A 16,914-nucleotide genomic window follows, 5' to 3' on the forward strand; every position below is an offset into this window, starting at 1 on the left:
TGACTTAAGGAGTAGAGTACCACACAGGGCCCTCATAGTGATAACAAAGAAAGTGGACTCTAGCGTGGGTCCCAAAGTCACATCCCTGAATCTTAGAGTAAGAATTTTAAACAAACAAAAAATAAATTAAAGAGAAAAAAAGCGCTTCACCGTACAGTGTAAATAAAATGTTAGATTTAGGAATCAAAGCAAGCAGTCTAAGGCCACTTTAGCAAAACATTACACTTAACGTTGCCAGTGAAATTTGAGGATTTTTGTGTGTGTGTTTTTTTGTCTTATAAACTATGTGAAATTGAATGGAAAGAGTAAAGTGAATGGCAAGGGAAAATACAAGAGAAAACATGTTCTTCCACTAAATGGCCACTTGTCAAGCAGTTGAAGAGTAGACATACCTTACTTAACAGGGTAAAGAGTGATTTGGAGAGATCATTTAGTGAGCGAGGTGACTGCTTACCATGGATTGCAGACGCTGGGCAAGTTGGTATGCTTCTACTGTATCTTTTCTGTCTCTGATTCGTACTTTATCAACTGGTTGTGGCCTGTTATATACAGCCTGTTCTATTAGAATTTAGGGAAAACAAAACAATCTATTTTTTCATTTGTTAAAAAGGAGGACACATCTACACTGACTATATATTGTAAGCCAATTTCCAAATTTCTTTATGCCAGAGCTTCAATGTTTCTATCCTACTCCGCAATCATATTTTCTGTGCCATTTAGTTCTCACATAAAAGTAATACTATAGTTTATTATAAGGAAATCTCAATAAAATGTGATACTTAGGAAATGAGTAATTTGTTTAACTTTTTTTATTAAGTCCACTTTGCTAACTTAGGAAGTCTAATACAGAAAACATGATTTCATTTTTCTTTTAGTGGCCGAGGAAACTAGAACACCTTAGTTTTCCTGAAAAGCCAGTCCTAATAGTGCGTTGGGCAAACAAAGACACTAAAACAAAGATCTCAGGGCAAACTGTAAATTCTATCTACCTCTATATAAAACAAAACCATCTGATGGGATGTTTTCTGGTTAGTTATCTTTCCAAAGACAGACTACAGAACACTCTTCTCAAACCATGGGTTGCAAGGTTCTTATTACTTTATCACTTTGCAACTATGGTATTACGTTTCTTCAAAAAGTTTATGTCATGTTCATAAAGGGGTAGAACACATTTAAAAATATACATATTCATTAACTCTTATATTTGAGAAAAAGTAGGATGGAAAAACTTCCTTCCATGAAAAATATTTTGGCACTTTTATTACACTTAAGTGTATAGGCTCATAAATTCTTTCTCTTATTTAAATACTGCTAGACAGTATTTCTGGCATGAACACAATATTTGCAAATTAAATAGTCTATTATTAGACTTTTCATAAAATAATTTTACTTTTACTTGACAAAGAACTGCATTTTTAAATTATTTCTACTACTTAGACTGCATATATTTCCTTTAAAAATTATACCACCAATTTTCACTGTAGGTCAAAGGGAAATACAGTTTAATCAACAGAAATCTGTTTATTAAAATCCCAATACATTTATTCCAAAATGTTATAGAATCTCTCTAAATCCACCTGAATTCTATCCATCAAAGAAATTAATGGGTGCCGTAAGATAAAAATGTCAAGTAAAAGATGTTGTTGGGTTTTTATGTTTACCACATCCAAAATTGATTGCTCCTATCAATTCGAGGTATGTATGAATCCGTCCAATACAATTAACATCCCCACAGTTCTTCAGGCCAGGACGTACTGAGGTCTTATTTAAGTATTTCGGTTTGCATATCTCCCTAATTAAGAGATGGAAGTACAATTATTTGGGGTAAATAAAAACATGAAAAAAGATTTCTGGGAAAAACTTTTAATATTTGAAATATCTTAAAAATTTACCCCCTCTCAATATGTAAATGTGTAGTAAATACAATACTAATACATTATACCCAAGTGTACTTTTTTCTGAGATAAAATAAATGACACAATAACTTAATAGTGTGATTTTTTATAAGTATTACTTCTTTTCCAATATTAAAATCAATAGATGCCAGTTATCCTAGGACTTTTAAGTTAGAAGCTCATTTATCTATAGATCCAAATTTAAGTCTGAATTCTTGACTAAAAAGGGCACTTAATTTTATATGTTTTTAATCATTATGCCAATACTTATGAAGTGATTACTCTCAGTGGAAAACAGAAATTATAGGGGATCCCAAAAGAATCAAGAAATGCCCAAAGATTATGAAAGAAATGAAAGGTTTATATAATAAAACATATACTTACTCTATATATTTAATGTACCATGCTAGATGGTACAATATAAAGTGTAAGAGTAATAGAAAACTTAATACTAGCAGTAAATATTTACTAAGTCCTTATGCCAGATGTTGTACCTTAATCCTCGCCAACAACGCTATAAGATACAGATTTTTTTTATTCTCATTTTAGAGATGAGAAACAAAAAGGCCAGAGAAATTAAAGAACTCACTTTAAGTGACAGGATGCAAACAGACATTACAAACCAAGTATTCAGATAAATCATATAACATAGGTATTTCTTATTCAATCTTTATTTTATCCTACAAATATTTATTTTATTTTGTATCCTCTGAATCAGGCATTGTTCTGGGCACTAAGGATACAGAGATGAATAATATCAATTTCCTGACCTTACTTTAACACTTCCTGACAACACTTTAACTAGTTTCATGAACTACTTTAATGGGGAGACAGTCAAATAAATTAATGAATAATATCTATTGTACTTTCAGGTGGCAATGAGTGCTAGGAAGAAAAAAGGATACAGTGAGACAAATAGGCATAGACTATTTTAGATAGGGTATTTGGGGAAGGCCTCTCTAAGCAAAAACCATATTTGAAATCATAAATCCTGTAAAATTTCAGGAATGGTAAAAAGTAGTTTGAGATGTGGGTTTTAAAGTTCCATTGAAAAGTTGAGATTTTGAATGTTTTAAAAGAAAACGGCACAAAAGAAGGCAAGAAAGCAGAAATGAGCATGGTATAACTGGCTACCAAAAAACTGGAGTCTAAAAACTGAATTAATGTCATTAATAATTATCCAAATCACAAGCTTTAATCAGAACTTAGTAATCTAGTATGGTGCTGAACAAATAATAAAGCCTCTCAAAATATCTGCTCATGATATAATGATGATTCATTCATTCAATCTTTTCTTCCTAACAAATAAAGAGACTTCTGTATTCCAAGCATTGTTCTAAACATTAGGGATTTAACAATGAACAAATAGATTTAAAAAAAAAAAATCTGTCCTTGTGTGGAGCCTACATTATCACTGGGAGGGGGGTAAGAGGGGAGAGGGGAGAGACAATAAATAAAAATATAATTTTTCAGTGGTAATAAATTCTATGAAGATAAATTAAAAACAGGGTAAGAATGAGAGGAAGGAGATATGTATGTGAGCTATTTTAGATAGGGTGGTTAGAGAAGGCCTTTAATTTCCCCTGGGCAGACCTAAATGAGATAGGGAAGCAAGATCAGCAAGATGTGGAGGGGAAAACATCCAAGGCAGAATGAAAAGTCTAGGTAAAGGCCCTGAGTTGGAAGTGTGAAAATAATAAGTCAAGACTACAGATCCTGGATATTATCTTCACTTATAGTAACCTGCAACAACTTCCTTTTATTCTCTGAAACTCACTGTTCTCATCTGTAAAATGAGAACAGGTTGTCAAGAGGACTGGAGATGATTTAAATACAAGCATGGCATTGGTAGGCGCTCAAAAATGGTATTGGTTACTATTTTTATTAAATTCCCCTAAGCAGGGAGTTGACTACATGTGCTTTCATTTTTTTAAAAATATATTTTATTGATTTTTTACAGAGAGGAAGGGAGAGGGGTAGAGAGTTAGAAACATCGATGAGAGAGAAACATCAATCAGCTGCCTCCTGCACACCCCCACTGGTGATGTGCCTGCAACCAAGGCACATGCCCTTGACTGGAATCGAACCCGGGACTCTTCAGTCCGCAGGCTGACACTCTATCCACTGAGCCAAACCGGTCAGGGCTGCATGTGCTTTTATGAAAAGGATCTTTTAGCTACAAACAAGTCAAGCAGACCTCTTTTTATTTTTAAAACATTAATTTTCTCTTCTATTTTTTTTTTTAAATACCACATCCAGTCCCTTACCACTCTCCTATTTTTGAAGAGAACATCTGAGTTCCTATTCAAAACCTTTCTTTTTGCTTTCTTACCTACTGAAACAGCAACACTTTCACTAGCTTCATAAACTAAGGCAAATGACATTAGGAAACTACTGCTATATAATTTATACTGTCTCTATAACTTATTCTGCCTCATAGAATCCAAACTTCAAAGTAACAAATGAAATTTGATTAAAGTAACAGTAAATACTCACTGTTGACTCATATAGACATTTTTGAGTTATTTTAAAGTCATTCATCCTCTTATTTCCAAAGTTTGGCCATTCATCCTCTTATTTCCAAAATCAAAATTAGGTATCAACTTATCTTTTTTAATAGTGTGAATTAGGCAATATGGAATAATGGAAAGAGTAATTTATAGTGTCAAGACTTGCACTGAAGTCTGTCAGTGACTGGTTGTAAACCTCTCCTGACCTCAGGATTGTTTTATCAAATACTAGTAGAGAAAATATCAGCTGCATATTTTATAGGATTGTTGTAAGGAATCAGATGACACAGAAAAGCTTTCTGTAAACTGTAAAGAACTATGCCAATATCAGTTGTTGTTTATATGTACTCTTTACTTTGATTCCACCCTTACCCAAACTTATATTTTTAGCAATCTTAAACTGCCTGCAAGAAGAAAATCTTTCTTAAAAGCCAAATCACTCAATATTGTACAGCAAAATGGTTACTGATTTAATAGCCTTGTTTTCCTTTGGTAATCTTCCTAGATTGTAGCAGAAGCCCTCTATAAAGATGGCCCTACACAATCCTGAAGCAGTAACAATTATGAATGTTTAATGATATCTTAAGCTATTATGAAAAATTCAAATTACTTTCAGAGCATTTAGGCTAATAAGGTGGGAAGTTTTTTGGTTTGTTCCCCAATCCCCACTAAATAATTTAAGTAAAAGGTACTGATACTTTAGAGGGTAAACTGCATATATCAAAAATCCTGTTTCCTGATGAACCTAGATGAAGGAATGAACAATTTGCCAGAGGTTCAAAGTTGAAAGCACTTAAGGCAGCTATTTAGAACGACATTATCCTGTCATGGAAGTTTTCTTTCTTTGTATTTCAAAGTAGAGGAAAAACTGGGAAAGATGTTATGCTAGCCCCTTTCCAGAACAATAGGGCTTTCTATATCTTCCTAACAATGCCCTAAGAAAGTACTTCTTAAGGCAATCATCTACCCCTTTTTCCAGGCCCAAACACTCTAATGAACAGAGATGGATTAAGATAGCTATAGATAACAATGTTTACCAAAGCTTTCCCCAAAAAGTTCACTATGAGAAATTTTAAGTCATACCTATTGAAATACATTATAATGCTGGATCATTAGCATTATAAAATACTAACTTCTGCATAAGTCTAATTAAAATACTATAGAATATCATAAATTTTAAAACAGTATCTATAATATAATTCTTCCTTACCACTGATCCAAAATGTAATTCCTAATTTTCAAATAGCGTTCTGGTGTTTTAGCTTGGCGTCCCTCAAAAAACTCAGGAATTGCTTGTTTTTCTTCTTCTTGAATAATATTTCTATCTATTTCTACTTCTTGCTCCGGTGGCTTAAGCTCTTCTTCCACATGGTGCTCCTCCTCCATTTGGCAAGAATGAAAAAGCATTTCATGATCACTCAAATCTTTCTGAACTTCACAAGGTTCCAGAGAAGGCAACAACCTGGTATCATCTACTATTCCATTTCCATTGTGCTTATCACTGTTTTTCATCAGTTTATTACATTTCTGATCATTTAATTCAACTGATTTTTTATCAGTGGTGCTCTGTTTTTCAGTCCAAAATTTAATTCCTGAGCTTGAAAGTGTTTCCATCTCAATGTGCTTTGAATTCTGAAGATATTCCTTGGAAGATTTAGAAATGGGATCTTCCTTGCTGTCAGAGGTAATACATTCTCCTTGGTAGGTTTCATTATTTTTACTATTAGAGGTGTCTAATAAAATATCACTACTAGGATTCTCCTGAGGTGCCTGAGAAGTCAACTCATCTGCCTCATCTGTGATGTCTACTTCTTCATCGTCAGATAACTTCTCAATTTTTACAGCATTCAAGTTGGGATCAGCACGTCCCCTTAAACTTGATGGGGTCCATGACTTTGAGCTTTCATCTTCACTTTTAATCTGAAAATCACTGTTGTTCTTCTGATTTGGTGTTTCCTTCTCTGGATCATCTAATTTTACCTTATTAAAAATCAAGACAAAACCCCAATAATATTACAAGTTGAAAACTTAATAACTGGCACAAAAAGCAGAATAAATATAATATTATTAAACCGAGTACATCACTGGTGTATTGTACCTTTATGGTTCTTTTCTTTAAAGTGTTTATTACATTTTAAATGAGCAATTAATATTTTATTCTTCTATTTAACTGTATGAAATTAAGTAGAATAATATAATACCTATTCAATAGGAACAATCATAACACTGAAGATATGCTTTGAGATTCTGAAGATAAATATCTGTAGAGTACTTTATGGGTATAAATATTTCTACTAAAAACCTTTGAACATTAAGACTTTAATACCTGAATTAAAAACTACTTTTTCTTACTAATTTTATTTAAAATATTATTATCAATTAGGATAGTTATATTCTGCTTACCTTATTTTTAAAGTACTGTCTGGCATAGCTCTTCACTTGTAAAATAGTTCGACTTCCAATTAGCTTTGCAATTTTGGTCCACCTTCGGCCAAATTTAGCCTATATTATCAAAATGAAAAAGAAATTGCTTCTGTTGAACTGACTTGTTAATATTCTAAGCAATTGCCACACTAAAAAAGCAAGCTAAAAGAAAAACCCATCTTTATTTACTTTCTAAAGCACACAATGAAGCCTCATATATAGCTAAGACTTAAAATCAAGGCCCACATTCTTCTTTTATAGGGTGTCCCAAAATTCACACAGAAGTAATTTTGATAGAAAACACAGGTTTATAATTAAAAATTGTAAATTTTTTATTGATTCATAAAGTATACAGTATAGGGTTATGTAAGGAATAGCATATGAGGTAAATGGCCTCCATGGCTTTGCTGGCACATACGTACTCTTTTGTTGAAATTTTCCATGACTTACCCTATAGAATCCAGGCTTAATGACAACTGACCAAAATGGTTTAGAAATTAGTTTTCTTCTCATAGCTATTTAAATAAAGATACATTACTTTTATGTATTCCTAACTGTATGTATTCATATTGCACATTATGATGTTCCAAATCTTAAGATAATTTTAAAAAAAAGTATCTGAAACGGAGGCAGGTTGCATCCATTTATACAATCAACTGAATATGTTCTGACACTAATTTAAAAATACCCTCTTGCCCAGATTCCACCTGTTACAATATCCATTATAATCTACGCAGACATCACGGTGAACTGACTTACTAAGAATCACAAATGAAGAGAGCTGCAACCAACGCCTCCCTACACCCATCTACTGTTGAAGGTTGTCCACTAACACTAAGCTGTGGTGAGAAAAACTAAGAACTCAAGGGAGTTCCGGTGTGTTCTGAAGTACAGAAAGGAAGAAATATAATTTTAAAGCTAAATGGGATTTTTAGGTATCAAATCTATCATTTGATATATACATAAACCTCCTTTATAATATCTCTAACACAAGATACTCTCTACTTCCCAAAGTAGCTCAACAATTCTAATTTTTCAGAATTCTTAAAGCTATGAAAAACAAACCACCACCAACAAAAAAACCCAGCCACAACTCAGGGGAGTTGACCTCGGGGCAGACTTCAGGCCAGGCAGTCATGACTTATGGTAGCAAGTCATCTTCAAAGATCCGACCCAAATGATAAACCTTAATTTATACAATTATTTGTGGTACTCATGAGAAAAATCTGATATGTGGGTAATTTCTTAAAACTGAAAATATTTCAGGGTAAATTACTAGTGAGTATAAATTAATTATCTCTATTGCTTTTAACTAACACCTAGCAGAGATCAACTTACTGCAGAATTCATTATCTTTATTGTGGGATAAAGTCAAGCAAGTAACCTGGCAGCATGGAGCACTTTGGAGATAGGAAAGATCTTGTTAAGTGTGACCAGTAGGGACTCTAAGGGCTTGGGCACTATGAAACTCACAGAGGGGATGCTAACAACAGGAGCAAAGAAAACATTCATTAATTTTAAAATAGAGCAAAGGGAGAGCCCTATGCCCACGAAAAGGAAAAATCTTCCTTCATCATTCAGTACCGCATAATTCCCTTCTCTCAAACCTGAGAAAATTCAGTCTATAAGCAAACTACATCAAAAGGTTAAAATACAACCAATAGTTCCATTTATTTTTGTGGGAAACCATTCTAAATTTAAAATATCTGTTTATGTATATAAATAGATATCTACAAATGTATATAAATAAATACACATTTTCTTATACCAGGATAAATATCTCTGGAAGAATCCACAAAAGAACAGATTAAAATGATTATCTCAGGCATAGAAAACTGAAGGCTGAGACAGGAGTTACACTTAACACCCTATAAACTTTAGGCACCTTTTGAATTTTGAATCATGCAGATGTAGCTCCTATAACTACTACCAATGTCAACAATAATAACCTAAAATTCACAACCCACTTGCAGTGGTGTGTGTGTGTGTGTGTGTGTGTGTGTGTGTGTGTGTGTAGAGTCTTCAGTAAGGGACAATTTAAATAAATGGCTAGTTAGAGTTAGATTATGTAAATGATAATCATGCAACAGACTAAAATACACAAATATAAAATATAACAGCACAGGATAAAAATCTCAAAGAGATAAAATGCTTAAGGATAGTTTAGGTATTCATATAAAAACGTCACAGAATATATGAACGTCATAGTAATGACTAACTATAAAACTACAAGCACATTTTATTTCTCGCCATCTGTAGAAACATTTTCAATAATATTTCAATTAGCATTCCTGAATCCTACATAATTATATAAACATCCTATATATGTAATGTAAATATATAATTTCAAAATTAATTTAGTATAATATTGGGTAACATGTTCCTTCAAAGGAAATGATATAACCTATTCCCCATAGTTAAAAAACTTTTCTGAATATTTTATTAAAAGTGTCTTCATATTAAGATGTATTTTCAGAATTAGAAATTGGCATGCATATTTTTCCGTTATATAACTTGTAGACATTTATATAGTTCTCAGTGAAACTTTCACGCAAAAAGAAACATGTTTTGTCTTCAATTACAGCTGCTGAAATATTTAGATTATATGCACAATGCCAAATATCTGAATAAAAATTAACCCAAAACAGACAGTTCTATATACACAGATAATGAAATAATTTTGCCTTTTAAACTAGATAGTTTAAAGAAATAGCTCAATTTGGGGGTTTTACTAGTATAAAAATAGGATAAAAACTATCCAAAAATTAATCCAAATCTATTTTAATACTTTATTAACTTAAGTGAGTTAAATTCTCTTGTACTATACTACATACATCATAACTCTACCTATAGAAAAACTATAGATATGATCATTGTAATTAAAAAGAAATTTCTGGTCTCTACAAATTAATTTAACCTTATAATTCTATCAATATTTGCTTCTAGAATTATTTTACTATAAGTCAAAAATTGCTCTATTTACCAGCCCTTGTTCAAACAGCTCTTTTTCTTCTATCGTCCACTTTACTGAGAAACTGGCTGGTTTTGTAGGAGATTGTACCCTAAGGGGGGAAAAAAAGGAATTGCAAAAAAAAATTCTGAAATGGAACATTCCATATTTATGCAGCTAAAGATTATAGAAAGCCATAAACTAAATTCAATATTCTGAGTCTAAGAACTTAAAAAAAGGAAAAGAAGAAGAAAAAGGCTGTAGCCTTTACATGAGGGGACAGATTTACCCTGTCTCATATACTTCTCTAGCTCAGGATGATAGGAGCCCTAAAAGACATAATCCTTGAGTCTGAGTGAAGATAACATTAAAAGACATTAAAGGAAGTCAGTGTGAAAACAAATAGGGTTCTTTATGCTGGACATAAAACAGCAGACATTAAAACATCCAAATCCTGAAAGGCATGTAAAAGTTTAAACTGACTCCAGAAATATTCTCTTTGATTCTTCCACGTACCATGTAAATATCAAGCCAGAAAATAAAAAAAACAAACTATGGCATTATGTTTATTGCTTTTGAAACTGCAGTCTCTTAAGAAATTAAGAGAGTGATGAGGCTCACTAATTTAATTCAAGCACACCATTAATCTTTTCATTAACTTCATTTTTTTATTGTTTATTTAGCAAAATGCAAAAGCCAAAGTCTGTTTGGTGCTCAAACTCTTGGCAATTGCATATCTGTAAGCCTTACCTTTAAGGTACCATAAACATGCAAGTTTATAAACACTAAATAAAATAGTTATTAGTTTCTTTAAGTTTTTGAAAGCTAAAAATTCAAATTAAATTTTTGTTTGAAGTGATTGAAAATTAATTGACAGGGTAATAGAAATCATGTCAATTCCTAACATTAAATAGCAGATTTTAAAAGTTTCCCCACAAATTCCTAAGAAACCATCTTTTCCATAATCTGATGGCACCACAAGAGAAATTCTGGAAAATAGCAGCATAAAATTACCTTTTGGCATTCCAATGTATACAAGAAATTTTGATTTTATATTTTTGAATAACTCAAGATCAAGAAAGCTTTTCCACAAGCCAACTATAATTTTTATTTAATTTTCTTATAACTTTTAACTAATAAAAAAGGTTTTAAAATTTTAAACATAAGTACATACATGATTTTTGCTGTTTTCTGCAGACTGCACCACCACATGAAAAAAGAAAATAAGGAAGCGCGTGAAGTTTCTAAAAGTACTGTTCATATTTTTAAAAGTATGATAAATTAATTTTTACCTCTTCATGTATTTTTTATCACCTTCCTTCTGACCAAGCCAGAATTTTTCTGGAAGTGATTTTTTAGATAAATAATACCTGTGTAGTTATTAAGGAAACTTTAACAATGAAGTCATAACTTTCACATGGCTCATATTAAGTAGGCATTTATATTATACTAGAGGCCTGGTGCACAAAAATTTGTGCACTCGGGGGGTCCCTCAGCCCAGCCTATGCCCTCTTGCAGTGAGGGGCTAATGACTGTTTTCAGGCTGGCCAAGCACCCTGGCGATGTAAGCTCCCAGCCTCTCCTTTTTTTCTTTTTATTCTGGGATTTATTTACCTTCTATAATTGAAACTTTGTTGCTTTCAGTAGAGCTCAGAGCCGGGCCACGGCAAGTAGGGAACCTTGGCTTCCTCCATTACTGGAGCAAGCAAGCCTCCTGCTCGCTCCTGCTCCGTGGCTGCGGCAGCCATCTTGGTTGGGTTACTTTGCATATAGTCACTCTGGCTGGTGGGCATGGCTTAAGGCATAGCAAAAGTACAGTCAATTTGCATGTTTGTCTTTTATTACTATAGGACTAGAGGCCCAGTGCACGAATTTGTGCACGGGTGAGGTCCAGCTGGCCCAGCCCTAATCGGGGCAGATTGGGGCCAGGCCTGTTGGGAGGAGGAGATGGCAGGAGGTTGGCCAGCTGACCCACCCCAATCGGGGCCCAATCCGGGTCGGGCCGGCTAGGGGGAGGGACCGTGAGCATTGGCGAGTGGGCCCCGCCCCTGGCTGGAGTGGTGGCGGCTGAGTGGGGATGGGGCCGGCCATGGGGAGGGGCTGTGGGGGGTGGGCCAGCCAGCCCCGCCCCCACAAGGGGGCCATGGGCCTGGGGGAGGGGCCATGGCTGGGTGGCTGGCTGGCCCTGCCCCTGATCAGGGGCTGATCTGGGGTGGGGCCGGGTGGGAGGAGGGGCCACAGGAGGTTGGCCAGCCGGCTCTGCCCCTTATTGGAGTAAGGGGGCAATCAGGGATGGGGCCAGCTGGGGGAGGGGCTGCAGGTCGATGGGGGTAGTGGGGGCCCATCAGGGGCAGGGCCGGCCAAGGGAAGAGGCCATGGGAGGTTGGCCGGCCAGCCCCACCCCCCTGATCCATCAGGTTTGCTGGCTGCAGTGGGCGTCATAGCAACGGGTCGTTCATCGTTACTGCGTTCTGGTTGCTGGCTTTTTATATATATAGATATTCATGAAAGTCACACTTGAATCCTAGCTAAACCAATTCCTTTCAAAGCCCTTTTCAGGTCTGTACAATTTTTGATAAAATTATTTATAGCTCACAGGGTTGTCATATGAATTAAATATTACATGTAAAATCTCACAAAATGGTACCTGCATAAAATGTGTTATATAAATACTAGTTCCTCTTATCTTCCCTTTTAGAAGTGGCTAAGAGAAGAAACATCCTCAATGTTTTATTTAATTCTTTTTTTCCTACACCATATGGAGAATGTAACGGATGAATTTGATTGGTTGTCCAGGGTAATTTAGGACAACCAACTGTCTTCATATTTCTCAAGGTAACAGAGAAGAGCTCAGGATTGTCCTCTACCCTAATAAAACTAACAAACACGTAGGTCAAATCTACCAGAAAGCCTCTCTCAAACGTCTTAAAACTGGCCTTTACAATAACTTAATCAGAAATATTCTTCACTGACAATTATTGCCTGTATATTGTGGATGTCAGGCACTATACTAGGTACTAGGTACTGAGGACAAAGATGGAAGAAAATATTATCCCTGTCTTCCAAGAGCTGACATAGCTTTTACTCTCATTACTTCTGTTTCCACATCTGGAAGTGAACCAGTAACTAAGTATTCATTTATTCATTTAGAATTGCACTGTTCAATACATTGGCCAATAGCCACATGTGTAACTACTAAATACTTGAAATGTGGCTGGCACAAACTGAGGTGCATTGTAAGTATAAAATACACATGAATTTCAAAGAGTATGAAACAAATGTGAAAGATCTCAATGTTTTTATATTAAATGATGAAATAACATTTTAAATATACTGGGTTAAATAAATTATTAAAATTAATTCCACCTGCTTTAAAGGAGGCCACTAGAAAATGTTACATAAACCACTACTCATTAAACTATTATTAATACTCTTGAGAAATCATAAAATCAGAAATCATTTTGTTCAATCCTCACATTTTACATATAAGAAAGTTTAGTCCCAAAGAAATTAAGTTGCCAACATCACACACAGATTAAAGAAACAAGGACAAGAAGCCAGTGCCTGACCATGGATAAGGATCCACAACTTCTCAAGGGCGGGGAGGAGGATCTTTATCCTTTTGTTTTTGTTTTGTGCTTTTTACTTAGATTCCTCTCACATAACACCTGTAAATTGGTAGAGTAAGAAGTGAGAACTTTTACATATTCTAATTCTGAAATCTTGGACAAATCAACATCTCTGGATTTCAGCTTATATAACTGAAGATGGAGGATTGGACTAAACGGTCTTGGACTACAGGTTCTAGCTAACTTAAAACATTTTATAATTTCAAATCAATATTCAGACAGTATAAAGAGTTGGTTGACAATAGAAACTAAAAAATGTTGAATCATACCTCAGACTTAGCAATAAAACAGAACCAAAAGAATAAAATGCAGCTTTTTGCATAGGTAGGTAACATGTTATATTGTAGCAGTCTGGGGCCAAATATATCTATCTAGTAATTAACAGTGGTCTCTTTTGTAATTTTTGCATTTAGAGGTATTTAACCCTGAAATCTTCTTTCCTCATAATCATTAAAGGATACTCTTCTTCCAACAACATTTTCTCAATGACAGCTCTGTTCTCTTCACTGATGGTGCTATCCAGAGTCCAAGGCTATTATAAAAGAGAAGAACATATTTTCTTTTTATTTACTACTTTTTGAAGTTATCTTCCATATTTTGTTAAATGAAAATACACAATGATATGATTAACAATAACAGCTGTCATTTACTGAGCACATGGACATAGCTTTGATTCCCACAATAATTCTATGAAATAGGCATTATTACTTTACAGAGGCATCCCTAGCACTGTTAACATTTCAAGTGGAAGAGCAGAGACTTGACACACCAGTCTGCTAGACTCCCAAGGTTCAAGCTCCTATCTGTGATACAGTAATAATGGCTATCTATAATAATAAAAGCATAATATGCTAATTAGACCGAATGTCCTTCCGGACGACCTTCTGGATGCAGCCGGGGCTGTGAGGGAAGCCTGGGTCCCGGGTGCCTGCAGGCAGCTGGAGGGAAGCCCGGGTCCCAGGTGCCAGAGGGATGCTGGTGCCAGCAGCCGGGGGGAAGGAAAGTCTACTCCAGCACGACTTTCGTGCATCATAAAGTCATGTATAAAGGACTTTAGTTATCAGAATTTTGCTAGATACTTCACCTATTTCCAAAACTCACAATTCTTTTTTCCCTCAAGCCACAATCTCTCCTTGAATGATCACACTCATTTTCAACTCTCAAAACTTAAGAAATTTCAGCTCAGGTCTTCTCTCCAAGATTTAGACTGTTATTTCCAACTGCTCCCTCAAAACTTCCACTTGGGTATCTAGTAGGCTTCTTAAATTTAACATTTAAAACATAACTCCATCACATATCTTCCTTCATCTGCTTCTTCCCCGACCTTCCCAACTTTATAGACGGCACTACTGGTCACCAAGTTATTCCAGCCAGAAAACCAAGAATCACCCTGGATTCTTTCCTCTTCCTTCAATCCTATGTCCAGTCTACCAAGGAGCTCAACCTCCAAAGTATAATTAAATCTGTCTACTTCTATTGACTCTACCACAACCTCCAGCCAAGCTACCACCAAATACTGCTTAGATTACTCAAATGTTTCCTAACTGGTCTCAGTATTCCTACAAATATGACAGAGCTCTCATCTGCCTTTCCAACCTTGTCACAGCTATCATCCCCCTTCCCTTACCATATTCTAGAACTGGCTTCCAACCAGCCTTTGTGATACTATTCTTTCTGCCTAATGTTTTCCCTCAACTCATCATATATCTACTCCCCTCTTTTTATTACATTTCAACTTAAAAGTCATCTCCTCAGTTTCCCATACTGACAACTTTATCTAAAGTAGGTTCCCCATCCAGTCACCCTTAGTCTGTATCTAATGTCCTTAATGATTTATAATTAGTCTGTCTGTTTGTTTAGTACCTGACTCTTTAGACTATAAGCTCCTTGAGAGCAGAACCATATCTATCTTAATTATAGTTGGAACCCCCAAATCTGGTCTAGTGTCTGGCACATAGTATATACTCAGTAAGTAACTGTTAAATGAGGAAATGAAACCTGCAATGATCCCCATTTTTCAGATGAAATTGAGTTCACAAATCTGGTAGTGGTAGAGCAAGGACTTGTGTATTCAAATCCAGCTGGATCCAACAGTTGTTTCCCAGTTGTGGCCATTTTTCAAAGTCAAAAGAAATAAGAGTAAGTTTCTGCTCCTTTTACAGTAAGAAAAATGTTCTGCCTAACTGGTTTGGCTCAGTGGATAGAATGTTGGCCTGTGGGCTGAAGGGCCCCAGGTTCCATTCTGGTCAAGGGCACATGCCTGGGTTGTGGGCTTGATCCCCAGTAGGGGGCATGCAGGAGGCAGCCAATCAATGATTCTCTCTCATCATTGATGTTTCTATCTCTCTCTCCCTCTCCCTTCCTCTCTGACATCAATAAAAATATATTTTTAAAAAAAGTTTAAATTTATTACTTCTGTGAGTGCTGAGAACTAGCACCAAATAAAAAAAGAGGTACTTTGGGTAATAATAGCTTAATGTCCCTAATATTTTCATAAAATACTTACAATAAGACCATTCTCAGTTCTCCATGATGAATCAAGATAGTGATCTTGTAAAATAGATGCTGTATTTTCATCGTTTCTGTAATAAGGAAATGAGTATAAAAGTGATATTGTATCAGTTAATGCATACATTTTACATAGCAGTGACTGGTAAGTTGAGATGTTAAGCAAATATTTAGTTCCCTTCTCTCCTTAACAGATTTAACGTTGTAGAAATGCCTGTGGTACCCCTTTGGTCTGTGTAATCTCAACTACTAAACCTCAACTCCTTCACTTCTTTTGTTTCCCAAGAATAAAGAACTTCACGAGGAAAAAAAATAACCCAACGCAGCAACCACACATGCTTTGTGGCCATGAATCAACACTTCAGACTTCTTTTGAGGCATATGTAGGAATTCAACTTTATAATTAATTCTTTTAGATATACCTAAAGCATGAAAGCTACCATCAATAGCACTACCCTCAAAATGGAAAAAAAATAAAAAAAAAATGGAAGAACCTGAAGAGAAAATACTTGAAGGACAGTACAATGAAGAGATAAGAGAGTGTAATGTTTTAATAACAACTCGTATAATTTAACAAGGTAACTTGGGTTATTTGGGCTCTTTTCTATGTCCATGAGGAATCAAACTTTGTTAATTCACTTCTTTCATTAGTAAACTAATTAAGAACTCGCAAGTCACATGTTCACTTCATATGCAAAAAAGCTGAATAGTTAAATATTTAAGTTTTGGAAGGCCTAATCTATGATATAATTAAATTTAATTTTTGCTTTTGTATGTCCTGAAGTTATAAATTTCCAAGTTAAGTTACTGACTTTTCCCAGACCTAGTGTAGTGCTAAGAATTTAACTGCAAAAACCTATCTATGGGTTTACATTTTTGAATCTTCAATTAGTTCCATAATGGTTGTAATGAATTGTGGGGCTAACAGACTATCTACAATAAACTAAAAGTGATAATGTCTCTCAATTGTTGATGACAAAAAGGTTTTAACTCGTGTC

General features: G+C 34.9%; 1 protein-coding gene across 3 annotated transcripts in view; it reads right to left on the reverse strand.

Moving 5' to 3' along the window:
• MYSM1 (Myb-like, SWIRM and MPN domains 1) overlaps positions 1–16,120 on the reverse strand; it is a 35,697-nt gene extending 19,577 nt beyond the window's left edge. The window contains exons 1-9 of one of the 3 annotated variants that reach the window (XM_015566972.1): positions 15,915–16,120; positions 13,870–13,940; positions 11,072–11,149; positions 10,954–10,977; positions 9,813–9,891; positions 6,809–6,907; positions 5,616–6,385; positions 1,662–1,792; positions 455–558 (exon numbers count right to left, since the gene is read on the reverse strand). In XM_015566972.1, the coding sequence (XP_015422458.1) occupies positions 455–558; positions 1,662–1,792; positions 5,616–6,385; positions 6,809–6,907; positions 9,813–9,891; positions 10,954–10,977; positions 11,072–11,149; positions 13,870–13,940; positions 15,915–16,043 (1,485 nt within the window). In that variant the 5' untranslated portion in view covers positions 16,044–16,120. The remainder of the gene's footprint in view (positions 1–454; positions 559–1,661; positions 1,793–5,615; positions 6,386–6,808; positions 6,908–9,812; positions 9,892–10,953; positions 10,978–11,071; positions 11,150–13,869; positions 13,941–15,914) is intronic. The other 2 variants (XM_015566971.1, XM_015566973.1) reach the window with 2 other exon arrangements.
• Between the last annotated feature and the right edge of the window lie 794 nt (positions 16,121–16,914).

Source organism: Myotis davidii, unplaced genomic scaffold, assembly GCF_000327345.1.
Source record: "Myotis davidii unplaced genomic scaffold, ASM32734v1 scaffold79, whole genome shotgun sequence".
NCBI lineage: Eukaryota > Metazoa > Chordata > Mammalia > Chiroptera > Vespertilionidae > Myotis > Myotis davidii.